Source organism: Microtus oregoni, unplaced genomic scaffold (assembly GCF_018167655.1).
Source record: "Microtus oregoni isolate MIOR12 unplaced genomic scaffold, Mior012 000015F_ref0000493, whole genome shotgun sequence".
Classification (NCBI taxonomy): Eukaryota; Metazoa; Chordata; class Mammalia; order Rodentia; family Cricetidae; genus Microtus; species Microtus oregoni.
In genome coordinates, this window is record NW_024543074.1 from 47,322,439 (window position 1) to 47,348,801 (window position 26,363).

The window sequence follows — 26,363 nt, forward strand, 5'->3', positions numbered from 1 at the left end:
CCCTTGTCACAAACAAAACAAGCAAACCCCCTGAAACCTATGTGCATTTTCTGTGTATTTTAACACGCTAAAATGATTCAAATTATGATTAATGGTATAGGCTACACAGTCTCCTAGGACTTTTTGTCTGTTTTTAGACATAAGTTTATCTATCTAGCCCTGGCTGTCCTGTAACTCCATGAGTACTTAGCGGACTAGCTTGGTACTTGGTGTGGGTGGGATCCTAACTCCCAAACACTAAATTCCGGTTTGGTCTTGTCATATCACTTTGCCGGCAGAGCGAACAAGTCTGAGGACTGACTGAGAGAGCCTGGCTGGGTCTGCAGAGGTTGCCAGGTTTGCAGTGTACCCCCTTCCCACCTCCCGCCAAGCCCTACATTACAGCAACCTTAATACTCGGGCCAAACCACAGCTACACTCAGCGATTTCTTGGTCTCGGTGCATTCTGGGAAATGTAGTCAGAGAAGCCCCGAGGCATGCCGGGAATGGTAGTTCTCTGGAGTTTCTCCTGGTGGTGGGGCAGCTCGCGGCGTTTTGGGGGGCGCTCGTAGCCGAGGTGATCCTGACCACAAGGAGTGCGCGCCTGGGGCAGACATCCTCGAGACCGCTCGTGCTGAGGGCGGCTGGGGCGAGCGCCGACGTCCGTGAGTGCGACGGAGTGGGCGGGCGGGGCGTAGCGGGCGGTGGGCTTCGCGGCGGGCCTGGCGCGGCCTGGCGTCTGCTTCGCGGCCTTTAGGTTGGAGACCCGCAGGCTGGCTCGGCCCGTCACGGAGAGCGGTGGGCCCCAGACTGCGGAGGCCGGGGACCGGTGCATCTTCGGTGGCATCTTAGCGATGCAGGTCATAAAAACAACAGCTGGTACCTAGCAGTCTAGGCTAACTTGATGAATAAGCGCATCTAATACAAAGTTATGGGCCCCATTGTGCCCGCGATGCAGATGAAGAAACCAAAGCATAGTGTGGCTGGAGCATTCGCTTAGACTTGTCTAGAGACTTGGACTGGAAGCAGAATTCTCTTATCTGTACGCCTTGCAATGTCTTGTCACTTTGGGCAGTCTGTGAACCCCTTGGCTATCCACCTCAGCCACGTCGGCAGTAGAGCCCCACCTCTGCTGCATAGAGAACTGGTGCCAGGATATCCCGAACGGCCAGCACTCAAGTCCTTTAGGTAGACTGGCACTGAATTTGCAGAGAACTTGGACACATCATCCTTTGTACTTTAAATCCGGCATATCCCACCTTTTGACATTGCTACAGGTTTTGTACTAGGCGCTAATAGGCCTGTAGGTGGGCGTGGAGGGACGAGTGTAAATTAGAAGTGTTGTTAAGGAATGGAGTTCTGACAGATTGGTTTGGTTAGCATTCTTACCATTTGGTTTGCGTTGTTTATAGGGGATAACTTTCTTGGGATCTCATGACCATTATGGGTGTGTTTTAAAAATTAAATCATGTTTATGTGTCTGTGTTTGTGTGTGTGTGTCCGTGAGCACAGAACCTGAGGAGGCCAGAAGAGGATGTTGGATCCCCTGAAACTGGAGTTTATGGGTGCTGATAATCAAACTCAGGTTCTCTACAAGAGCAAGAAGTGCTCTTAATCACTGGGCCATCTCTCCAGGTCTCCGTTGTGGGTGGTTTTAACTTCCTTATTCCGGGCCTTTCCTTGGTACCAGAATTCCTTACCACATTTTTTTCCCCTTACCAGGCATACTTTGTCAGCACTCAGCTCTCCTTTGGCAGGAAAACTAAGAAAGGAAATGGCTGTGGATTTGCTGGCTGCTCGAGGGACAGTAAGTGAAGCTTGTCTTTGCATAAGTTGCTTTCTGACTCAAGGATGTGATTGTGTTTCCCTTCTTAGCCCTGTTACTTTTCTCACTTGCAAAATTAGCTTTCAGCAGAGATATGCAAAGTCCAGTTGCATATCTGACCCTCAAGGAAAAGGTACAAAAGCCTTCCACCTTACACTTATCAAAGGAGTAGACCTGGGGACAAAGAATTCTGCCAGGTCCAGAATAGGTACTGTCCTGTAACCACCATCTTACAAAACCTCCCAGATGCTTTTCTAAAAGAAAACAAAAAGGTGGGGTAACGGGATCCTCTAGGTGGAATATCTATTCCATTTTCTTAGCCAAAGGGGAGGTATGGGGGGGGGGGGTGTGTCATTCATTATAATTTAAAATACCTTCTGTTGCCAGGGAATTTGGTCCCCTCTCTTGGGTTCTTAATTTCATTAATAACAGAATTTAGAAGTGTACTCAGAAGGAAGCTTGAAGAAAATGTTATTAGAGTTTGAGAAAAATAATAGGGCAGACAGGTTGTAAACCTTGGCAGCTGCCAGGAGGAGGGAAATGGAAAAGAGGAAGAAAGCCATGTCTTAGAGTTAGGATCCAAGAGGCAGGTTCAGCAGTGGAGGTCACGATACTGCATAGTAGGCAGAAAGTTGTGTGGTAGGAGAAGTAGCTTCAGGGAAGTCATGAGACGCCCCAGAGCGCCAAGGAAAGCATGCTTGGGATTTTGTTCAGTAGTTGAAAAAAAGAAAAGGGTACAAAGGAATAGTTACAGTTTTCTGGGTAACTCTCAAAATCCGGCAATCTCCAAAGGTTATATGATGGAAGCCTACAAGACACTACCCAAAGACTTCTAGGAAGGATGAATACATTATTTCATTAAGGGACAATTAGTCCTCCTCCTCCTTAGCATATCTTCAGGTGAATCAGATTTTGGTGGTGGAGGAAGCAGGTAGAGGCAAATTCCTCGCCAGGCCCAACTTGATTAACTCTTTAAAATTTTTGAAAAAAAATTATTATTTTTACTTTATGTGTATAAATGGTTTGCCTGCATGTTTGTGTGCAACATGTGTGCCAGGTGCCCATGGAGGCTGGAAGAAGTTGTCAGATGCCCTGGAACTGGAGTTGCAGGTGGTTGTAAGACACCGTGTGAGTGCTGGGAATTGAATCTGGATTCTGTGGAAGAGCAGCCAGTGCCCTTAGCCACTGAGCCGTTTCTGCAGCCCCTGGATTAGCTTTTAAAGGAAGGACACAGAATATGTAAAGTTCTGGCTAGTTTAGAGTGTCAGGACTTCATCTAGGGCTAGAGGTAGAATTTCTGTCCTTTTTATCCAGAGGAAAGAACTGTCTCTTAATGAGACTTAGTAAAGCCAGAGTACTTCCCTTTTTTCGTTGGATAATTTAAATGCTGAGGAATAGCAGAGCTGATGTTTACTTTGTAGTGTTATCAGAAATAGGAGGTTGGTCCAAAGCCAATTGAGCAGGATGGTTCGTCCTCAGTAGTCTCTGAAGCTCTGAATCCTGTAAATCTGCTTGGCTCAGCTTGTTTCTCCCCTGTAATTCAGTGCCATGGTAGTAACAAACACCAGCAGAATACAGTGCCCAGCAGTCCTCACTCTGGCCTGGGCTATCCTCTGTCCAAAGGTGGGGATACTTCTCTGTGTGTCTATATGGACAGACAGTTTTCATTTTAGGTAAGAGAAGTTATGGAAGAGTTTGTACTTGTATTGTAGCTATTTCCTTCTGGCACCAGCACGAGGCACAGAGTAAAACTTGTGACCTTCAGAAGACCTTGACCTGTGATGCAGCAATGAACTAAGGAGAAGAGTACAACAGAAAACTAGGCCTGTGCTAATGAGGATGTCATGGTTGGAACAAGAGGGTCCAAGGCCCTAATCTGAGATTCTGATCCCCACTTGTTCCTGCCCTAAGTGTGTGTGTTAGGGACTGGGTAGCTGGTAGTGTGAGGGTCTCTCAGAGCTGGGAGAGTGACTCTGGTTGGAGACATTTCTGGAGTTGCTCATGCTGTGGTGGGGCATCGCACCATAAGAAACCCCAGTCAATGCACGGGTTTGCCAAGCTGGAGGTACACAGAATTGGTGCCTGTCTGTTGGTGCCCTCTCTACCTGGGATGAATGGATGTTTCTGGAAAAGATGCTCAGCAGCCGCTCAGAGCCGGTTTCCATGGACTGAGGTGCTGCTGCTGCGTGACTTTCCTAGGGTCAGACCATGGCCATCATTATAAGAAGTGTGACTGAGCAGACGGGGATAGCACTGGAGCAGTAGTGAGAGCTCCGTCTGACACACAAGATGGAGGCAGAGGGAGAACCTAGGCCTTTCATGGGGCTTTTGAAACCTCAAAGCCCACTCTCCTAATTCTTCCTAAACAGTCTACCAACTGGGAACTTGTAGACAGATTTTTCTTTGGGCTGCCAGCTCACAAAACATCACAGAGACTTGTTAATTATTAAAGCTCAGCCTATAGCTTAGGCTTGTCCCACTAGCTGAAGCATGATTAATAAAAACTCAGAGACAGAAATTGGGGTTCAACCTGAAGGTCAGAAAAGCAAAACAGTCAACCACTGACTCTTAACCTCTGCCTCAGTCCGAAATGGCAATCCTGCCTCCAGGAATCTCAGAATGAGACTGTGTCTGAGAGCTGTCTCCTCCTGTCTCCAGCCATGTAGGACTGGGATTAAAGGCTTGCACTGCCTGGTTTCTATGGCAATCTAGTGTGGCTACTGAGATTAAAGGTGTGTGTCACCACTGCTTGGCCTGTAAAGCTGACCAGTGGGGCTGTTTTACTTTCTGATCCTCAGTTTTATTTATTAAAATATAAATGAAATATCACTACAGTTAGCTCTTATGTAGGCGGCGTTTTCCTGTCCCAACCACTTGCTCCCAAATCACGACACAGAAACTAATTATTAATTATGAAAGCTTGGCCAATAGCTTAGTTGTTTTTAGCCAGCTCTTATAACTTGAATTAACCCATTCCTGTTCATCTATGCGCTGCCCCAAAGCTCGACTATCTCCTCTGTGTGCTGTCCATCCCGCTTTCCTGCTTCCTCTGTGCCTGGAGATCCTGCCTAGCTATTGGCCATTCAGCTTTTTATTAAACCAATCAGAGTGATGCTTCTTCACAGTGCACAAAAGATTATTCCACAGCAACACACGTGTGTAGTAATATGAGCAGCGGGGCTGCGTTCCCAGCACCCCGGCTGCCTGGCTAGCTTATGCCCTGAAATAACAACACACAAATTGTATTCATTTAAACACTGCTTGGCCCTTTAGCTCTAGCCCTTACTGGCTAATTCTGATATCCGGATCAACCCATCTCTAATAATCTGTGAGCACCGGTCTTACTGGGAAGATTCTAGCCTACGTCCATCCTGGGTCGGAGCTTCATCGCGTGTGTCTGCCCGGGAGCGGGGCATGGCGTCTCTTCTGAGGCGTCTGCTCCCGAGAGGAGAGCTGTCGAGTCTGAGCTCACTTCCTCTTCCTCCCAGCATTCTGTTCTGTTTACTCCTCCCACCTATGTTTTAACCTATGAGAGCCAGCCAAGCAGTTTCTTTATTACTTAACCAATGAAATCAACAGATTGATATGACACTCCCACATCACACGTGTACACATACATATACACATAGAAAATAAAGACATAAATACCCACCCACCAGGAATGTGATTATATAACTTACAGAATCTAGGGAGTGAAATGTATTTTGCAGTTGTAAAGGAGAATTTTGAGAGAAGGAAGTTTTCATAAGAGTCACCCATCACTGGCAGTAGTGTGTAAACCATACATGTAGTCCAAGTGTCTAAATATTAAATACAGGAGCAAGTAATGTTTTATTTAATACACTTTATACAAATATTATTTTGCATGTAACCAATATAAAATTATCAAGGTACTGAGTGTTTGTGCGTACATGCATGTGTCTTTATGCTTACATTTGTATGTATGTGTGTGTCTTTACACACACACACACACACTTAGTAAACCAGTCTGTTAAATGTTTAAATGCACAGCACATATCACTGAGAAGCCACAGTTTGTGGTAATGGCCACTCATGACTGCTGTCCATCATATTGAACTGCACAGTCATAGGCAAACTACAAAAAATGAGAATTTGAAAGCAGACCAAAAAATTGTTTCACAGAGAGAAATGGTGGCCATTGACTTTTCATCAGAAACCAGAGTCCAGAAAAAGTCAAATGGCTTTCATACGTAGACAGAAACTGTCACTCAGTCTGTATCCACTGAAGACTGTCTTCAAGAATGAAGGCAAAATGAAGACATTCCCAGACTCAAGGAAATTTAGCTTGCTTGTTGCCAGCAGAACAAGGAAGACTGTAGAAAGTTCTGGTAGCTAAAAGGAAGTTGTGCTAGCTGGGAATTCAGGTTAGAGCATTAGAAAGGTAACTGGGTAAGTAAGAGTTCCTCTGAGGGCTCCTCAACCCAAGTCGCTTCACACAGATCCAGGGATACTGGTGTAAGGTCTGTGTGTACTGTTAAGGAGGATTGCAGCGGAATCTTGGCGTCCTCACTCAGTCTTGCTGTGCTGCCTCCCTTTCCTCTAAGTGGAAGCTGTACAGGAGTATGATGGGTGCAGTCCTGTAACTAGGAAAACCCCATAGCCATAATATAAAGAAGAGATGGCGATGTTCGCTATACTTGCAAGTTTCTGCTACTCTTTGAAGAATATGTTTGCTGTAGAGAAGAACTAAGAATGCTGTGATTCTAGAGAAACCACCAATAATGCAAAGAAGTATATATTAGCTTCTTGTCGCTAGAACAGGGTATCTGACAGAAGCAACTTAAAAGAGGAAGAATTTATTGACTCACAGTTTTAGGGACTATAGTTCATCATGTCAGGAAAAGGAATAGCAAGAGTAGATTGGTCTCCGACAGTGGTAGTATTGAGTAGAGCTTGTTCACATCTGGATAGATCTGAAAGGAGAAACCCTAACTGGAATGAGATTTCTCCAGGGCCCACCTTAGTGATCGATCCACTTCTGCTGGCGAGGCCACAGCTTCAAAATTCTACAGTCTTGCAAAACAGTGCCCTAGGCTGGGGACCAGGTGAGTGTTCAGACACATGAGCATGTAGAGGAAGGACATCTCACACCCAGACCATAGCAAGGTACAATAGAAAAGCTGGTTTAGAAATTCAGTTAGATTCTGGATGTTTTTGTGGTTACTGGGGACTGAACCTAGGCCCCATGTATGCCCGGCAAGTAAGTATTCTGCCACTGAGCTAAATTATACCCTGAAATAATTCAGGGATTAGGTGTGTAGTTCAATGGTAGTGCTAATCCCAAAGATGTGAGGAGAAAGACTACTGACCCAAATCATCATGACCAATTAATTAAAACAAGCAGTTAATTAAAGCAAGGTGTTTTCCTCATGTACAAGGGATGCCTCTCACTAAGGCAGAGTTTGAGAGGCCTGCATTGGATATAGAGAAGAATAGGCTTTTATAACTCAGGGTAGGGGAGTTCCAAATAGGTGATTTGGTGGTCAAAATAGGCGGGGTTACAGGAGCAGAACATAAATATAACAAGTTATTCCCTCATGAACCAAAGACTTGGTTGCAAGGTGGGCAGCATAACAAGGTAGTCATGACAACAGATAGTCATAGCAAGGTGGTCATATAACCTTTCAAAACAAAGACATGATTGCCATTCCTAGAACAGGCAGTACAGACCCATTGATAGTTAAGGTTACAGGTGGGGCATAGCCAAGTCCTTGAGAAACAGAGATTAAATCATAAATAGGAATGAACCTAGTTTGCCTAAGTTATAGGCAGACTTCAGTAGAGTGCATATTTAAAATGAGTGAAGCCTTGAGTTTCATCTTCAGCACTGAAAACAAATTTGAAAGAAAGGAAGAAACAAACACATAGAAAAAATTGTGAGGATGTTAAGAAATTAATGAAGGACTGCTTTTCTGCCCCTCTCCATAAACACCAGAAAATAATTAGGGAAGTGTTCCGGGTGTTGTGTGTTTACCCTGCATAGGTGTATATATGTATAGAACTTTACAAAAGATTGTTTTGTAGCAGTAGTATATTAAGATCAAATCTAGTGTCAGGTGTCCAAATTTACCCCATTCTTCTAATGACTATGTATTTTATGTAACACGTATTATCATTTGCCTTTCATTGCCTTATTAAACATGTAGGTTACCCTTATCCTCTATGTTTTTTGTTTGTTTGTTTTTTGCTGTGTAACATGTTACCACTGATTCATTGTTTAGAGCAGCACAAGTTGATCGCCTCACAGTTCTGAAAGTCAGAAGTCTTACTCTAGTTTATTGTCAAGCTGTCAGTCTCCTGGGCTGGTTGTGGGCGGATACTGAGAGGGAAAATGTTTCCTTGTCCTTTTCACTGCCTAGAAGTTAGTTCCATCACCTCAGTCTTGGCTTGTATTATTAGATAGGCTTCTTTTACATCTGAGTCTTTCTTTCTTTTTAAAATATTTGTTTATTTATTTATTATGTATACAATATTATGTCTGTGTGTATGCCTGCAGGCCAGAAGAGGGCACCAGACCCCATTACAAATGGCTGTGAGCCACCATGTGGTTGCTGGGAATTGAACTCAGGACCTTTGGAAGAGCAGGCAATGCTCTTAACCTCTAAGCCATCTCTCCAGCCCCCTGAGTCTTTCTTATATGACATTGTCATTACAGCTCTACCTGCATAATAATCTAGGTTGTCTGCCTGTCTCACAGCCGTGAAGTAGACAATTCCAGAGTCCATTGTCATGCACATCATATTCACAGGCTCAGGAACCTGCCTGCCAGGGACCATTCTGGAGGAATGTCCCTCCATAGTGGTGAGAGTGTTTCTTGTGATGGAACCAGTCCCAGTAGTAAAAGTGCAAGGTTAAAATAAAATGATATACTTTTCCCGTTTTGATGGATTCTCAATAAAATACCCATAACATTGTTCTAAAGCTTCATCTCTGTAATACAAGAATCTCTTTCCTTCACTTGTGCTTTCTTGTATTTGGGGATTATGTTTCTTTTGGAAGAAATTACTTTTCTATTTTTTTAAAAAGATTTATTCATTTATTGTGTATACAGTATTCTGCCTACATGCATGCCTGCAGACCAGAAGAAGGTACCAGATCTCTTTACCAATGGTTGTAAGCTACCACGTGGTTGCTGGGAACTGAACTCAGGACCTTTAGACGAGCAGGCGGTGCTCTTAATCACTAACCCATCTCTCCAGCCCGCTTTTCTGTTTTTTTGAGACAGGGTTTCTCTGTGTAGTCCTGGCTGTCCTGGAACTCACTCTGCAGACCAGGCTTTGAACTCACAGAGATCCACCTGCCTCTGCCTCCTGGGTGCTGAGATTAAAGGCGTGCGCCGCCACCGCCAGGCTGAAATTACTTTCTTAATGGCAGTCTGACATCTGTACAGTTTTACAAATCCTATGGTTCTTTTGACTTTCACATTGAATAGAAACCTGATAGTAGCTTAGAGGTCTGCTTACCTGAACTCGAACCCTAGTTCCACCTTTTTTTTCTAATATTCTCTCGGGAAGGTTACTTAACTCGTTTATTTATTTATTGAGTATGTATGTCTGAGATACAGCACAAGTTTTGGGATAAGAAAACAACTTGTAGACGTTGGTTCTCTTCTACCATGTGGGTACTCAGCATCAAACTCTGGTTGTCAAGACTGGGAGGCAAGTGCCTTTATCCACTGAGTCAACTTCCTGACCTAGGTTATTTAACCTTTCTAGACATGTTTTTCCATTTGCAAAATGCTGTAACTATAGCCTTGTCCTTAAAGGGTTTTCATAAGATTTAAAGGTGATAGTGTTTGCAAAGTTCCTACCGTAATCCCTAACATACTCACTAAACTATGTTTTAGAAGAAGGGGTTTAGTGTTTGGTTGGCATTTTCCTCAGCTTTCCTTCACTGCTCTACATGTATTCTGATTTATATTGTTCTTTCTGTTGCTTAGATTCTGAGTGAAAGAAGGTTGTGCTTGCTTAGAAACACTATAAAGTTTTTAGGTTGGGATTTTAATTCCCTACTGTCAGGGACTCTGCCCCCTCTAATCCCTAACCTCCACAGCTGGTGTCATATATCTTTGATTCTACTGGGTTCTTAATAAATACTTGCTTAGTAAAATAGTTAATAACTATTACTGAGAAATTACATAACTAGGTGATTCAGAATACTAGTATCCTGAGATAGTGTCAGAATTTCTTGGTATGCACCCAGTGTTACCTTCATCCAGATGATGAAGATGATGGTCTATGACAGTGCTTCTCCACTTTCCTGATTAATGCAACCTTTAATACAGTTCCTCATGTTGTGGTGACCCCTAATCATAAAATTATTTTTGTTGTTACTTCATAACTGTAATTTTGTACCATTATGAATTGTAATGTAACTATCTGTTATGCAGGGTATCTGATGTGAAAGCAATTGAGCCCCCACCCCCAGGTTGTGACCCACAAGTTGAGAACTGTTGCTCTAGGGTAAGCAGGAATGGGTTTGCTGTTCCAGGAGACTGTGACATTCAGGGATGTGGCCGTGTTCTTCAGCCAGGATGAGTGGTTGCATCTGGACTCTGCACAGAGAACCTTGTACCGGGAGGTGATGCTGGAGAACTACAGCAACCTGGCCTCCCTGGGTAAGTGGTTTGCTTCTAAACAATGTATTAGAACATCTTGAAGCTGTAACACGATCGGTACTGTCCCGCCCAGTACCCCACAGCTGGCAAGCCCCAAAGAAAATCACAAGAGATCTCCATAAGTTATAAAATTGATTGGCCCATTAGTTTAGGCTACATATTAGCTCTTGTAGCCTATATTAACCCATTGTTTTTATCTGTGTTAGCCACATGGTTCGGTACCTTTCTCAGTAGGGCAGCTCACATCTTGTTTCTTTGGAGTCTGAGCAGGAGTGGGAGAAATGGGCTTTCTCCTTTTCAATGTTCTGTTCTCATCGCCCTGCCTTTACTTTCTGTCTGGTTGACCCGCCTATACTTCTTGTCTGGCCAATTAGCGTTTATTTAAAACATGATTGACAAAATACAGACAATTCTCCCGTACCATGAAGCTGCTTCTTTGGGTTCAGAACCCACTGTTTTCTACCCCATTGTGCTGCAGGGGAAGTCACATCTCTGAAGATTGAAAGTCTGTTTTCTCTCATACTGTTTATGCTTTTTTCTCCCTTTGCCCTTCCTTGCATCTTGCTCCCAATTTTCTGACACAGGCCAGTGACTGCATCCCAGTTTATGTAGTCTGATAGTCCTAAATTCATCTAAGACATTTAGATGTTATTGAAAACTGTACAGGCATACCCTGTCTCAGAGAAGTTCATTTCCAGAACCATGTAGTAATTTTGAATCGGCCCTTGCTTGTTTCCCCATGCCCTAATCTTCATTGCCCTTGGGAAGTGATTACACTGTGTGTCCCACCTTCCAAGACTGACCTTCCCTGTTGTTGAGTGGTATCTGAAGAGGCTCTGAGATTGCTCTTCAAGCCATTCATCCCAACTCTGTTCCCTTTCTCATGAGCAGGGATTCAGCTTTCAATACCTTGGGTGATTGGCAAACTGCAGAAAGGACAAGATCCCTGCATGGCCAAAAAAGATCGCAAAGACACCTGCCGAGGTGAGTGAGCCACTGGGAAATGGAGACGCAGGGATCTGCATGAGTATGTCATGGAAGGGCGGTGCAACAGTGACATTTTGTAAGTAATGAGCCCTGTTGTGTGTTTAGGGCCTATTGTATTTAAACAGATGGCTCGTTGACATGCAGCCATCCCAATGCAATGGTGTAACCTTAATCCATATTCAGTATGGACTGAGTAAAGAACGATAGAGTCAGAGCTGAACTTGGGGTTGGGCATACTCAGACCTTCAGGACAAACTGACTTCACAAAATTTACAGATTTTCATTATTCGCATAAGATTCCTATAAAGAGATTATAGTCTTCTGGTTCCAATTATAGAAGAAATGAAAATAGCATTTCTCCATTTGCCTAGCAGAAAGATAGAAAGTGATGAGAGGCCGGGCGGTGGTGGCGCACGCCTTTAATTCCAGCACTTGGGAGGCAGAGGCAGGCGGATCTCTGTGAGTTCGAGACCAGCCTGGTCTACAAAGGGAGTTCCAGGACAGGCTCCAAAGCTACAGAGAAACGTTGTCTCGAAAAACCAAAAAAAAAAAAAAAAAGGAAAGTGATGAGAGAGAGCCAGAAAAACATGGCGTTCATTCGGTCTGAGATGTAGATTGGTGCAGATGGCTGACCTGCTCTATAGTTTTTCCTTTTGATCAATGTATGCAACTTAGATCAAACATGGTTGTGTTGGGGCTGTTGCAATTTCTAATATCCAAATACCATCTTTTTGGCAGAGTTCTTTCCCCTCTCTCAGGCTGTGATGAATGTACAGTTGAATATGAAGTCACAATTTTAAGAAAAACAGCCCAAACATTTTTAAATTATTGACTGTTTCAGAGGTAGCATGAAAAAAAATGAAATAACGCAAGTGACATGTGAGTAGAAGAAAGTAAAGGGAGCTACCTGCCTGCCTACTGTGTTTGCAGAGGAGGAAGTGAGGAAAGCCCGAGGAGTGAATTCCATGGTCGCTTACTTCAGCCTGTCACTTCACATGGTCCATATCCTTCTCTGTTCTGTTCTGTCTTCCCTGTCTTAACTTTTGTTTCTCTAGAACTGCATTGATTGGTCCAGTTTATTCTCCTACCCTGCTTCTTAAGTGTACATTTACTACTTTGCCTCCAGTTTCGGGTCCATGTTTGGTGTCAGGATACACCACACCTCTTTTATATGTGTTGCTGCTGATCTCATTGCCTTCTCATGCACCATGTCTCTCTTCCAGCAAAGGAAGAATTAATTCTTCCAATTCTTTTTAGGTTTCCAGATTTGGCCAGAGTTAGAAACATTGCTTCCCAAACAAGATATTTTTATTGAAGAAGCATCTCATGGGCTAGTAAACCATGAATCCACTGAGGGTGCTCACTGGAAAACCAACTTTGGAAAAGTTGTGAAATCTGAGAACCTAACAACACAGGAGCAAGAAAAGAAAGTTCATGAGCAGGGGGCAGCATCACCCAAGGAAACTGTCAGTGAAGATGGAAATCCCACAGACCCTGAGCTGGAGAAACCCTTGCTTACAGATAAAGCACTTGTCTCACAAGAGAGTGGTCCCCTAGAAAGGGAACCTGATATGTATCACACTCTGGAGAAGGATTTACCACAGGATTTTGATTTAATGAGAAGCTTCCAGGTTTACCCAGGACAAAAACCTTATGCCTGCAATGAATGTGGGAAGAGGTTTACCCAAAGTCTTCATCTTCTTGAGCATAAGAGGCTTCACACTGGGGAGAAACCTTACAAGTGTAGTGAGTGTGGGAAAAACTTCAGCCATAGATCTTCCCTCCTGGCTCACCAGCGAACCCACACTGGAGAGAAGCCATACAAGTGTAGTGAGTGTGAGAAAGCATTTGGCAGCAGTTCCACACTCATTAAACACTTGAGGGTGCACACCGGAGAGAAACCTTACCGTTGCCGGGAATGTGGGAAGGCTTTCAGCCAGTGTTCAACCCTCACTGTGCACCAGAGGATTCACACCGGGGAGAAGCTCTACAAATGTGCCGAGTGTGACAAGGCCTTTAATTGCAGAGCAAAGCTTCACAGACATCAGAGAATCCACACAGGGGAGAAACCCTATAAATGTTCTGAGTGCGGGAAAGGCTACAGTCAGTTCCCATCCCTAGCTGAACATCAGAGACTCCATACTGGAGAAGAGCTTTGCCAGTGCTTACAGTGTGGGAGAACCTTTACACGTGTCTCCACCCTTATTGAACATCAGAGAATTCATACTGGACAGAAACCATATCAGTGCAATGAATGTGGGAAGACCTTCAACCAGTATTCATCCTTCAATGAGCATCGCAAGATCCATACTGGGGAGAAGCTGTACACATGTGAAGAATGTGGGAAAGCCTTTGGCTGTAAATCCAACCTTTATCGACATCAGAGGATCCATACTGGAGAGAAGCCCTATCAGTGTAATCAGTGTGGAAAGGCCTTCAGCCAGTATTCGTTCCTCACTGAACACGAGCGGATCCATACTGGAGAGAAGCTCTACAAGTGTATGGAATGTGGGAAAGCCTACAGCTATAGGTCAAACCTCTGTAGACACAAAAAAGTCCACCTGAAGGAAAGGCTCTACAAATGGAAGGAATACGGGACACCTTTCATCTATGGCTCGTCCCTCACTCCATATCAGAAATTTCTGAGAGGAGACAAGCCTGAGAACTTTAATTCATCCCTCTAATCCAAGACAGCAACCAGAAGAGTAGTAACTAGAGTACAAATCAAAATGGATTTCATCTTTTTTACTTCTACAACAAATAGTTACTTCTAAGTCATGGACAGTTGAACAGTAAAAATACAAAGGATGCTGATGTCAACCATTTAAGAACTACTACAAAAAGATTTTTTAAATCTGTCATTTTTTTTAAATTCTTACAAGAAGTTTGAAAGGCCTCATTTAAAAAAGACACATGAGTAAGTTGCTTTATGTATAAGCATTGTTCATGGGATAGTCATCTCTTTTTAAGAACTTCCATGTATGAATTTTCTTTTCAAGATAGTCTCTGAAATAGTTGGTAATGTGAAGAATTACGGGGCCTCAGTCCCTAAAGTGGTGAGCTGGGATAGGGAGACCTCCTTTTCATAAAGAACCACTATGGAAGAAAAGAATAATTGTTGTGTATCAACAAGGAAGCTTTTATGAAGTGCCCCTTATACGACATATGTGTGTATATGTATGTATGCATATATATTCATATATACACACACACATGACTTTTATGTATATATGGTCATGTCACTTAACTGGGGATACAGTTTGAAAGTGCTTCATAGGCAGTTTCATGTTTATAGGAACATCATTGCACTCGCACAACCCTGGATGGTCTGGGTCAGCCAATCACTCTTAAGGTGATAAACATACCATACTTTTAAGAGATTTTTTTTTGAGATTATAATTTAATTACAATGTTTCTCCTTTCCCTTTCTCCCTCCAAACCCCTTAATTTCTCCCTATTCTCCTTCAAATTTATGGCCTTTTTTTTTTACTAATTGTTATGCATGCATGTATCCATACTTTTTATAGTAATTTTCTATTGGTTTGCTTGTTTATTTTAGATAGGGTCTCACTATGTAGCCTAGGATGGCCTTGAGCTCATTATGTAGCCCAGATGGGCTTTGAATTTGCAGTTTTACTGCCTCATCCTCCCACATCCTGGGATTACAGTTATGAGCCATCATGCTTAGTATAAATGTTGTTAGTAGGATGTGTATAAAAGTATAGTATAGCAAATGAGTAAACTAGTAATGCAGTTTGTCACCTTAATCATGTGTCATGTATTGTACATAGTTGTATGTGCTGCAATGTTATCTGGCTGCCAGCACAGCGGGTTTGTTTGCACAAGTGAGTATTGCATTGTGCCTAAGGTGTTATAATGGTTATAAGGTCATGGCAGCTCTGATGTCATTAGGCAAGTGGGAATTTTCCAGGCCAGTTATAGTCTGATGAGACCACTGTGATATATGTTGTCTATCATTGACCAAAGCATCATCAGAGGCAAATGGCCACATGTATATACTCACATATACATGTGTTCATGTGTATGCTAATGTATATACATATACACGCAAAGAGTTTAGGACTTTTTTTTTCTCCGTAGTCCATAATGATTAAAAATACTCAATTTACTAATTTAGAATTTTACTTTTTCAAATTAAATGTTTCTCCCAAGGGGAACTTTCTTTTGCTCTCCTGTATTTATAGTGGATCTGGTTCTATATAGCTGAATAGAGGCTTAGTACTGTAGAAGTTGGCCTGAGCAGACACAGGCGAGAAGACTGTCATCCAAACAGTATGTTATGTGTTGTAGAGGCCAATGTTGACAGAGTTTCTTGCTATGAATCTGTTAGCACTTTAGGACCAGGAGGGATTTTAATTTATAGCCTTTCAAGAACCGAGGTCTTCAGCTCTGATAATCTATGATAGTTACAGGTTCATTTCTATCCTCAAGGCTCAAGAAGACTGTTTTGTAACCTGTTCAAATGTTACTGCTAGTGATGTAATCATTTATCTTTAGAGTTTCCTCCTTTGGTCTTGGTAGTGGAGTCGAGAACATACCTCCTTTTCTTCTGTCTCTGATTATACCTGCTTCTATAATAACTACTTAAATTCTGAAAGCAAACGAAGGTCCAGATGGAGGTATTGCTTTGGTATGCTTCTATGTAAGGCTGTCTTTTTATTATATAGCTTCTAATACTTTTTCTTTGTAGTGCTGACGACTGAATCCAGGGCCTTATACATACTCAGAAGGTGCTCTACCACTGAGCTATATCTCCAGCCCTTAGGATTTAAGTATAAAGTTATAGATGAATATTTTATGTTAAACTATCTACTCATCACTTTTAATATTTTATATCTCCCCTAGTCCTAGTTCCTTACTGCATTGGTTTGTCATTTTAGAAATTGCCTAAGAGCATTAATTAGACCCTCTGTCTGAGGAAAGAATTAGAATGAAGCAGGCATTCAGCACATGTTTCTTGATTGACTTCTTTTGGCTCATCAGAGTAGTTTTATGTTTTTAAGTGTGTTTGTAAGAAAAATAAGGCTCCAGATGAACCTTGGAATTTCTTCCGTCCCTAGTACCATGAGCATGCTCACTGCCCACTTTTTGTTTTGCAAATGCCATTCACCATCAAAAGGATTCAAGACTCCTTGAAGAAATGGCTGGTTGCATGTTTGGTACAGGGGGAATATAAATGCACCTACAGTATATCCTTATGATAAAGCATCATTTTAGAATTACTGACTTGAAGATGCATCCTTTGGTCAAACTTAGGATGCTTCATATATCAAAAAAAAAAAAAACAACCAAACAAACAGAATTGGATGTAATATTTTCAAAAGGCTATGGGAAAAAACTTCATAAAATTACTTGAGGAAAGCTATTTTTTAACTATATACAAAACCAATAAGCTTAGAAAAATCATTTAACAACTGTTATTGTCATTAAATCTGGCAAAAAAAAGATTGATTGTAAAATCTACCTAATGCATTAAAAAAATTTAAGGAACATTGCGTAACCGCAAAAGAAGACAGCTATGCAGATCCTTCATTGAGCTATGCAGAAGAAGCACCTGCTTTCATATTGAGCTCTGGCAGGCAGAGTTCCCCTTCAGGTGAGCAGCAACCATTGTGGCTTCTGCCAAGGCTGTAGAAGCACACTATTATTTGTGATACACTGCCAAAACCAGTTAGCAGAAATCTACAGAAATCTCTTTTTCTACACTTACCTTCCTGTTTACAGAGAATTGAGAGTAACAAGTTAGAGTATACAGTCATAGACAGAAGTAGGGTTTGAGACATTGGAAATGACCATGGAGCTGCTCTTTTCAAATAGCCAGTGTGTTAGAACAAAAGTGGGCTTTTTCCTCCAAGGCACCCAAGACAGCCACATACAAAGTGTGATCCTTTATTGAGAAGTGTAGTCAGGAAAAAAACTGTAAAAAGACATTTGGGGGATGTTTAGGAAAATACAAAGGTGAGAATAGGTATTAGATAATGTATGCTTATTTTTCTTAGAATAGGAAAGATTTTGAGTTTATATTTCCCTATCATGCATGCAAAAGTTTTAAGTTGACAAGTCATCCTGTCTGCAGGATATTTTAAATTGAAACTGTAGAATTGATCAATGATTGTTGAATCTCCGTGGTAGATATAGAGTTTCTTATTGGTCACCCTTTAAACTTGTCTGTATGTGTGCTTAAATTTAATAAAAATTGAGGCAAAAAAATGATTTATAAAGTGATAAATGTGAGGTTTCTGTTCCGAATCCTTTCCTGTGCTCAGAGAAACACAGGTTTGAGAGTTCATCTTCCATGAGTATGTTTGTAACCTGTAGAAGCCTCACACATGTGGCATTCACACACGCACACATAAGTAAACTTTTTAAAACAAACAGCCGGTGTTAAAAACTGCACAACTCATACAAATGCCTGTCACCTCATCATTGAATGATGTCACCAAGAAGGCAGTATCAACTAGATATTTGCATGTGTCCCAGAGTGACCCTCAAAATAGTGAAGTGGCCTGTGATTTTATAAAAAAGTAGAAGTTGACAAAACTGTAGAAATACAAACTAAAATCTACAGTCAGGAGTTATTAAGAATTATCAAATTAATACACAAAGATATTATTAGAATAACTAAGCTTTTAAAATATGGGGCATTCCTAGTATGTAGCACCCAATAGCTGACAACTATGTATTTTCACAGCCACTCCCCCAAGGATTTTACACAATTAGAGGAGTCTGCCCCTCAGTTCCCTACCCCACTCCCCAAAACTGGCTAGCACACAGTGGGTGATAGAGAACACTTCCTCAGTGCAATGCTGCTAACAGGTTGGCTGCCTAAAATTAGAAAATACACACCCAGGCCTTCCAGTTAAGCTTGAATTCCAGAAAATTTTCCTTTTTTTTAATGTCTCTTATTTTACTCTAAAAGTGTTTCTGTTTCTCTGGATTTCAAATTTAGCTCAGTGACTAGTATTTTCTCCTGGAAAGCCTACTCATAAGAGAAAGGGTCACAGTAATTGGGTTGAAGTGACTCTTGGCTAAGTCATATCCCAAGGTAAATTGGAAGAGGATGCCCCTTCTCCCCCATGGGGTGCTGATTTAAGCAGCCATAGCCAGTGTTCTTAGATGTCTCCCTGCCCCAGGAGTCTGGGGCTCTTGGCCAAGATGGGCATGCCAATGTGACACGTCTCTCCTTCCCAAGTTTAGGCTGGGGATGAGTGTAGTCAAGGTAACAAACCAACATGGTCATGATTTGCAAAACCACAGATGCTTTAATAAGTTATGAAAGTAAAGAGTCAAGTTTTACTATACAGAACAAAAACGCATCAATGGCTGTTGTCAGATAAAATGTTGTGATTTAAGTTGAGCACCATGTTTGGCTCCATTTGGTGGCTACCTGTCACACAGGAGTAAATAGAGTCAGAATGTTACCTCGGACAAAGACATTGCTATTGAGTACCAGTTATATACTTAAAACAGACCCCAAAAGACAACTCTTAAAACACAAATGTGAGGTTTATATGCGAGATTCCACGGGATTTCCTAGGGACTTTCTTCAAATGTGGCCGGATTCTCCCTAAGAATAAAAAATGACTCCCAGGTGCCTTGGGAGTTCTTTCTGGGTGACGTAGGACAGTCTGGGTGATCGCACAGTGCTGAAGACTTCTAGAGGACACCTACCTGCCTCTGGGGCTACAAGAATGCCTCAGAGGTAACTGCTTTGACTGCCTAGGGCTGCTTCTAAATCCGTTCTCCGGATAGTCCCATACTCAGGAACTCACAGTGTCTCTAAGCCCAGTGGGCACTGTGTTCCCATGAGCACCACTAGCTCCATAGAGGCCTGGAGGCCCCCGGCCCAAGACACCAAGGATGCCATGAGGGACCTCATCTCCCTCAGAGCATCTGACTTGCTGGGGCTGTCCAGCTTAGGGCATCTATGAAGCCCTGCTTTACTGGGATCGGAGAATGGAGTGTTACTATCCTACAGCCATTAGAATGGGTAAACTCAGCCATATCCTGGCTACTATAAGTCTAGAACATTCCTCTGCATTCTACTGAAGATGGGAAATACTCAGTTCTTCAACCTGTGGGTGAACCCAGCTGACCTGGATTCAACAAATGAGGGCCAGCCATAGGATTCATTCCCTGCTTCAAAGAGGCAGGAAAGCAGAACTGTTCTCAACCACATCCTAGGAGACATATTCAAAGGCATTTTTCCAGTTTGGTTCTTTGGGAGCTGGGCAGTGAGTAGTATGTGTGGGGTGTGGGGGCAATGAAAGGGTGGCAGGGTCTGTCCACCCTCTAGGAATAAAGTTAAGCACCATCTTAAACATTAGTCCAGCTGTCTCTGTGTGCTGACTTCTTTCCACAGACCATCCATAGACACCCCTGCCCCCCCCCCACGCACACACGCACATGCAGATTTACACAAGCACGCTGAGCACCTTGAAACTCAGTGGAGGATGAGCCATAAGGGCACCGACTCAAGTCTCAGGATTCTTACTCTGATTGGCAGGACTGGGGAAGGGGGAGGTCAATAAGAAAATAATCTAAGATCTGTGATTGGTGAGAACACAGAACGTCTAGCTCAGAATTATGGTCAGGCTAGACCCAGCTAGGGAGCTAATGTGCCCTAGGTCTTTCCATGTGGGGAGGTTGGTGTGACATGCTCACAAAATGCCTTGGAATGAGAGACAAAGCTCAGCATCCTCCTATCATCCAGCGGCTCCCTTTTAATCCCCCCCCCCTTTACATCTGGCTCACCAAACACTATTCTACCACAAACAAAGTTATCTAAGCTTCTAAAGATAAAGTGGGGCTCCCACCTCCCACCCTATACCTCCTATGGCAGACAGTGTTGTTGGGTTCTATAACTTCTAAAGGTTGGAAGTGGGCAAGGCCAAGGTCAGACTACAGGCAAAACCCACCCTCTTAACCTGAGTACCTCACCACCCTAGTGGTGGTACTGGGAGCCCAGCAAAGGGAGAGTCCTGGGCCTTGGGTCACAAGCTGGGTCACCCCAGCAGAGGACATCCTTCCTCTCTGTGGCCTTGGCCCAGGCTGGCCAGAGAAGAATACTGGGGCTCGTCCACCAGAGCCTGGGAGGCAGCAAGCAAGGCCAAGGTGAGTGGAGAGGAGAGAATCCTTGTTGCCTTTGACCCAATGGCTCCTGTTTGCAACTGTCCTCATATCCCCATTATAGAAGTCTCATCACTTTCCTGGAAAGAGCTAGATAGGTGCACAGCCCATGCTCGGCTGAGATCAAAACACTGTACACCATGAGCACCAGATGTTGAAACTGCACCAGATAACTAGACCAGCGGTTATAGCCTGGCGGGTGTAGACCTAAAACTCCCAGGTCTTCTCCTACTCCCACCCCTGCAAGTTAATATATTTTGAGTACAGGAAACCCAGATCGCTGGTTGTGCAACATAGGACAAGGCCAGGTTGGTAAGGCAGAAACGTCACACTGGCAGCTAGAGCTGGAGTCTACCAACAGCCCTAGATAGATGCTGCGCTCTGGTTGGTTGGAGCATACCAACAGCCCTAGATAGATGCTGCTCTCTGTTTGGTTAAAGTCCACTCCTAGCTACTACCACACTTATCCACTCATCTGCCTGGCCTCTGAGGTCATTTTGGCTCATGACCTCCACTTCAGTGTACTCAACCTGGCAACTGATCATGTCACTTAATTGTCCCCAGTGGTCTCATGCCTTGGGGATTATCACCAAGGAAATGGAGGTTCTCAACTACTGCTTAGTAAGTTGGAGCCAAGTTTTTTCTCTCTCAGAGTCATTCCTCTTGACCTCCCAACATTGATAGAAACTAGGGAACTTGGATATTCCACTCTAAACCTAAGATCACCACAAGATTTAGGTCATTCCTAGCCTGGAAAGTACATGCTAGGCTGGTTGTCACATGCCCACCCCTCTCCATATATATCCTTTTGTATTATTTTCCAAACCTTTCGGAAGCACAATACAGGATTTGCCATCCCATGGAATAGAGCTATAAGCAAGGGGAAGAAGCTGGTGATGCGAATCTTTCCATTTTATTAGAACTTTCCGGCCTTCTCTTTTCTCTGCACTGCACTAAGGAGCTCCTGGATTCTTTGGTTCCTCGTCTTTACATTCAGGCTCGGTCGTCGAGGGATCAGGTTGGTAGACTGGACCTCTTCATCCACACCATGGATCTTGTAGGGGACATCCACAGCATTGGTTTCTGGGTGGTCCTCCGTGACATTGATGCTGGAGGCATTGAGGGGGACCTCCAAGGGAGGCCCTGACAAAGGCTGCACCTGTGTGGCTACCGTGGGTCCCGGGAGTGTGGGCATGAACACATCGATGTCATTGTGCTTCCCCGGTGGAGGGTCCACGCCTGCATCCTCTGTGAGGCTGAGGTTGCCGGGCGCGTTGCAAGACTTGCAGCAGAGTTTGTTGTAGCTGGGGATGGAGCAATAGCGAGACAAGACTTCCATCCTACAGAACATTGACTTGTCGCCTTGGCACTGGCCCTCTGAAAGAGAAGAGCGGGAGAAATAACCAAAGGACAAGGTGAGGGGAGCAGGTACCCACTGCCGAGTGCAGATTGCTGGAGGAGGCACGTGACAGAGTCCAGAGGCAGCACAGAGGCAGGGAGCTTGTGTGGAGAGTCAGTGTGATCGCAGGGTCCAAGTCTCAGAGCGGGGTGGCATCCACAGACCCCCACCGGCAGTGCTCCCCTCTTGCAAGCAATCACCAGCCGACCCCGCCTTTTCAGTGCATCTCACACGTTGAGACAGACATGAGACTTTCTGTTCTTAAGAGAGATGCCAAGTTCAACCTCAAGGATGGGGCTTAACTGTATCCCCAATGTAATTTTGTGGCAGGAGTTAACTCTATGGTAACCTCCAAGTAGTAACTATAACAAAACCCAACCGGAATGAACCAACCCCTAAAGCTCAGCTCCCTGCCCCTCAGCTAGAGCCTCACTGTGTGCCACCTGTCCTAACCTGACCTCCCAAGGTTTCTGTCAGAGACTGAAGACTCAGGCTTGTGCAGGTCTTTGGACACTTGCCCAGACTTATCTGATGTATCCTGTCCTGCCACTGCTCCATCCAGCCACGGTGCTGGAAGCTGACCAAACCCAACAGCCATGCCAATTTGAGGATTGCCTGTAGAAGTCAGAAAGCACTACAGAGCCATGGCCAAAGTCATCATTCTACCTGGTTTTATAAATAAAGTTTTATTGAAACACAGCCACATTTATTATCATTGGCTACCTTCCCACTGTAGCAATAGTGTCATAGAATGTGACAGAAACCAAATAGGCTCCAATGCCTAAAATATTTGTTGTCTGGCTCTTTGCAGATAATATTGGTTAACTATGGGTCAAGGGCAGCCCTCCATTAGTGGTTGGCCGAAGATATTGTTTAGTTGACTGAGACAGCCCTAAGGGATTGAATCTCCTTCTCAGGATGCCCTCCCCCTTCCATTTGGCTTACCAGGTAGACTTCTCTGTCTGATTTCCTCTGACTGAACTACATGACTTCAGTTTTGAAAACGTCAAGTTTCAAACAAACCCGTAAGTGAAACAAAAAAGCCGTGGGTTAAAAGCTTGGTGTACTAATAACAACCAAGAAAAACATATCAGTCAGCCCTCTGTGCCCACAGGTTCTACATCCTTGGATCCAGTTAACCATGGACAGGATTTGGGAAAACACCATATTAAACAGGCTCCTTTATGGTCATTATTCCAAAAAACAACACAGTAAAACAGCTATGTGTGCGTGCTACATTGTATTGGGAGTTATATGAAATGGGGGGGGGGACAAAGTGTTTGGGGGGATGCACACGTCATATGGAAATACTAGACCATTTTGTTCCAGGATGTAGCCATCTGCACGATCAAGGGGTGGTTACCACCCTTACTGAAAGCACTCCAGTGCTGTGTCTTTTTAAACAATTCTGCTGATCAGACAGCTCTCCTAGATAGAGGAGCTGTCAATTACACTTCTTTCAGGCTGAGCTGTGTGTCCCGAGGCTCTGGTGGATGAAAGGCTGCCAAGATAATTTTAATTCCTATGATATTTGATCTTCCATTCCATTCCCAGGGGCAACTAAATAGCAAGAACTCTTGGATTTTTTTTTTTTAAGATAGGCTTTCACTGTGTTGATCAGGCTGACCTTGAACTCACAGAGATCCACCTTCCTCTGCCTCCAAAGTGCTGGGATTAAAAGCATGCACCACCATGAGTGACCAAAACTATTGACTTCAAAGCAATGATGCTAAACCATTGAGAATGTACACATTGTTCATAAAGTCATCTTAGAAGCTAAGCATGGCCAATCCTGGTTAGAGCTTGGATGGGAGACCTGTGTGCCCTTTCCAGAGTCTTGGTGGCATATGAATTCCATCTGGATTACTGATTTCTTCCTGTTAGTAGTTTTCTTGAATGCCCTTTAAAAGTTATCATTTATTTTAGGAGAAAATTGATCCTAGTGTCATTCATTCATAGAAGACACGTGCCATGGATAGCCTCAAATGTGAATACAGAGAAAAGGCAAAGTCACTTTTAAAAATCACCAATCTCTAAGAGAATAGTCCTGCACAGAACTCTGAGTTACAGGGAAAGTAAAGTGTAACAGATGTTGGGAAAGGCAAGAGCAAGAATTTCTCCCCGATGTTATAAAACGTAAAGAGAAACAGGGGGTATCCCTTGGTGGGAGCAAACACATCATGGCAAATTTCATTTCATCATCAAAACCTCATGAAACTCATTTATAAAATGAGCGGCACCTTCCCCTCCATCACAGATCTTAGAAGGGCCCTGTGCAGGTGGCCCCCTGGGTTCCCTTAGAGGGCAGCTAGTCATGACTCATCTCTGGAGAGATGGACTGAGGGACACAGAGTTGTCGATCTGACTGACTATCCTGGGGCTCCCGTTTCTCTTCAGCTATGATTCCTTTGATTAACAAGCAGAGTTATGGGCAGTAGACCCAAGCACAGCTCCTGTGACATTTCTGGAGCCGAGAGCCTGGGCTGCCAATCCTATTTCCTAGATGCTGGGCCATCTCCTGTTGTTCTTTCTCATTACCTCCTGACCTTACTGCTCCCCAGCACTGAGGAATGTGGAGCAGGAGTCCCACCCACCGGACAAGACAGACCTCAGGTGAGGAGGTCCCTGTTGAACTCTGACCCACTGCCTGGTTGTTGTTGGTAGGTGAGAGGACACAGGCCCTGTGGCTATTAAGAGCAAAACTTAGGCAGTACAGGCAGGCAGGGATGCACACACACACATACACACACACACACACACGACCACTGCCCTGCTTCTCCTAAACCAACTTTCCCAAGACCACACCCCTCTTCCATCCTTTGGTTGAGAAGAATCTACTCTTGATGAATAGGTATCTCAAGGCAGGGCAAAGGCCTGACAGTGACTCTGGAGACATAACCCGTACCCCACCTTTCTGCTCTGACCCCAAGAAAAGAAGAAGCCAACCCAGGCAGCACCAAGGAGCAGAAAAACTAGACATCTCTGTAAGGTACTCTGCACCGACAGTGCTAGATGGAGTGCAGCAGACCTACTTGGAAAAATTCTTTGGTTATGTGTGTTAGTGAAAGATGGGCCCTAAACATCTATGTTGGGCAGGGGGATGGGGTGGAGTGGGGGGCCACGAAGTCACTGGAGCCAGAAACCGGGTGATTAGTGCTACTGGATGGTACCGCATGGCACCTCAGCGCTGCCTGTCAGGAAGGTGAAAAGAACAAGCCGCCAGCTGACCAAACCCAAGCTCCCAGTTGAACTGAACTTTTATTGAGTTTATTTGTGGGATGCATGACAAGAGGTCTTTCCATCATTAGTAAGAATAAAAGGTCATTTTCACAGTCACTTTGGCACACACTAATGTCTCATGGAAAGGAAGAAAAAGAAAGAAAGAAAAAAACCCAGAAAAGCAATGACGACAACGAAACCTACATAATACGTCATTAAGTACATACAAAATACTAATAAAATATCCCTGATAAACCAAAGTGCGTACAGACAGGAGGCAAATGCCCAGGACCGTGTTGCACCATCTGCAACCACACAGGTCACTCACATCGCCTCGTCAAAGTTGGAAGTTAACAGTCGTGAGAGGATTAATTTGCAGTAACACACCAATTATTTACATAACAGTAATTAGTGCCAAGGGAAGTAGGAGGAGGCTTGGCTGCATGGTCCAGCAGGAATTAGAGTTATTAACAGATGAAGGTGGCTGGGGCCAGGTGGGGCTGGTAGGACTGTCAGTTGGGAGTGCTACATTGGTCACGGCTAAGGACCCAGGTGTGTCACCCTCTGGGTGTAAGGCCGCGCTGTGGGAGCTCCTTGTGGGAGTCTCCGCTAAACAGTCCACGCCAACTGGCCAGGTGGGTGTCAGAGGAGGACCCCTTTTGTCAGAGATAGATGGAGGGCCGGCTAAGACCCTTCACACGCGGGTGGTTCAGAGAGGGAGCAAGGCCATCTGGACTTAGAAACCTTACCCTTGGCAAAAGGTGGGCAATATGGGTGGGGTCCCCCTAGATCTTCAGTGCCTGCCTCCTACCCGGATCACATCCCCCACCTGAGGCTGGAGTCAGCAGCCAATTCTGTTAGCTTTCAACTTTAAGGCATCTTCTACATAGTGTTTCTAAGCAAAAAAAGCAATAAAAATTGAGGTATTCTGTAGTTGTTCACACTGGTAGGTGAGGCACATCCATATCTGTCAATCAGTCAATCGTCAACCAGTCAATCTCACTTTCAATCCTCTGAACGGGTCATATGCACACAACAAGAAAAAGGCCATTGGAGCAAATGGACCGAGAATGGAAGTGGTGGTGTGTCCATGACGTCCCATTTCAGGGACCTGTTTCCCTGCCTCCTCCTCCATATGAGAGGACAGGGGGATGGGGGGCCGAGGG

At 44.0% G+C, this 26,363-nt stretch overlaps 2 protein-coding genes across 4 annotated transcripts in view; one reads left to right on the forward strand and one right to left on the reverse strand.

The window, feature by feature from the left end:
- The first annotated feature begins 513 nt into the window (after positions 1–513).
- Positions 514–17,668, forward strand: Znf354c (zinc finger protein 354C). 3 transcript variants are annotated; one of them, XM_041665317.1, is made up of 5 exons: positions 514–644; positions 1,492–1,786; positions 10,316–10,442; positions 11,334–11,426; positions 12,687–17,668. In XM_041665317.1, exons 2-5 carry the CDS (start codon positions 1,754–1,756, stop codon positions 14,111–14,113), a joined length of 1,680 nt encoding a protein of 559 aa, XP_041521251.1. In that variant the 5' UTR covers positions 514–644; positions 1,492–1,753; the 3' UTR covers positions 14,114–17,668. The 3 variants fall into 3 exon arrangements, with proteins under 3 accessions (XP_041521251.1, XP_041521250.1, XP_041521252.1); XM_041665316.1 differs by having other exon boundaries at positions 523–644; positions 1,702–1,786; XM_041665318.1 differs by lacking the exon at positions 514–644 and having other exon boundaries at positions 1,564–1,614; positions 1,702–1,786.
- A 2,625-nt stretch (positions 17,669–20,293) lies between these two features.
- Positions 20,294–26,363, reverse strand: part of Adamts2 (ADAM metallopeptidase with thrombospondin type 1 motif 2) — a 197,421-nt gene continuing 191,351 nt past the window's right edge. Inside the window, exon 22 of the mRNA XM_041664732.1 lies at positions 20,294–21,956. Within this exon, the coding sequence (XP_041520666.1) occupies positions 21,496–21,956 (461 nt within the window). The 3' untranslated portion in view covers positions 20,294–21,495. The remainder of the gene's footprint in view (positions 21,957–26,363) is intronic.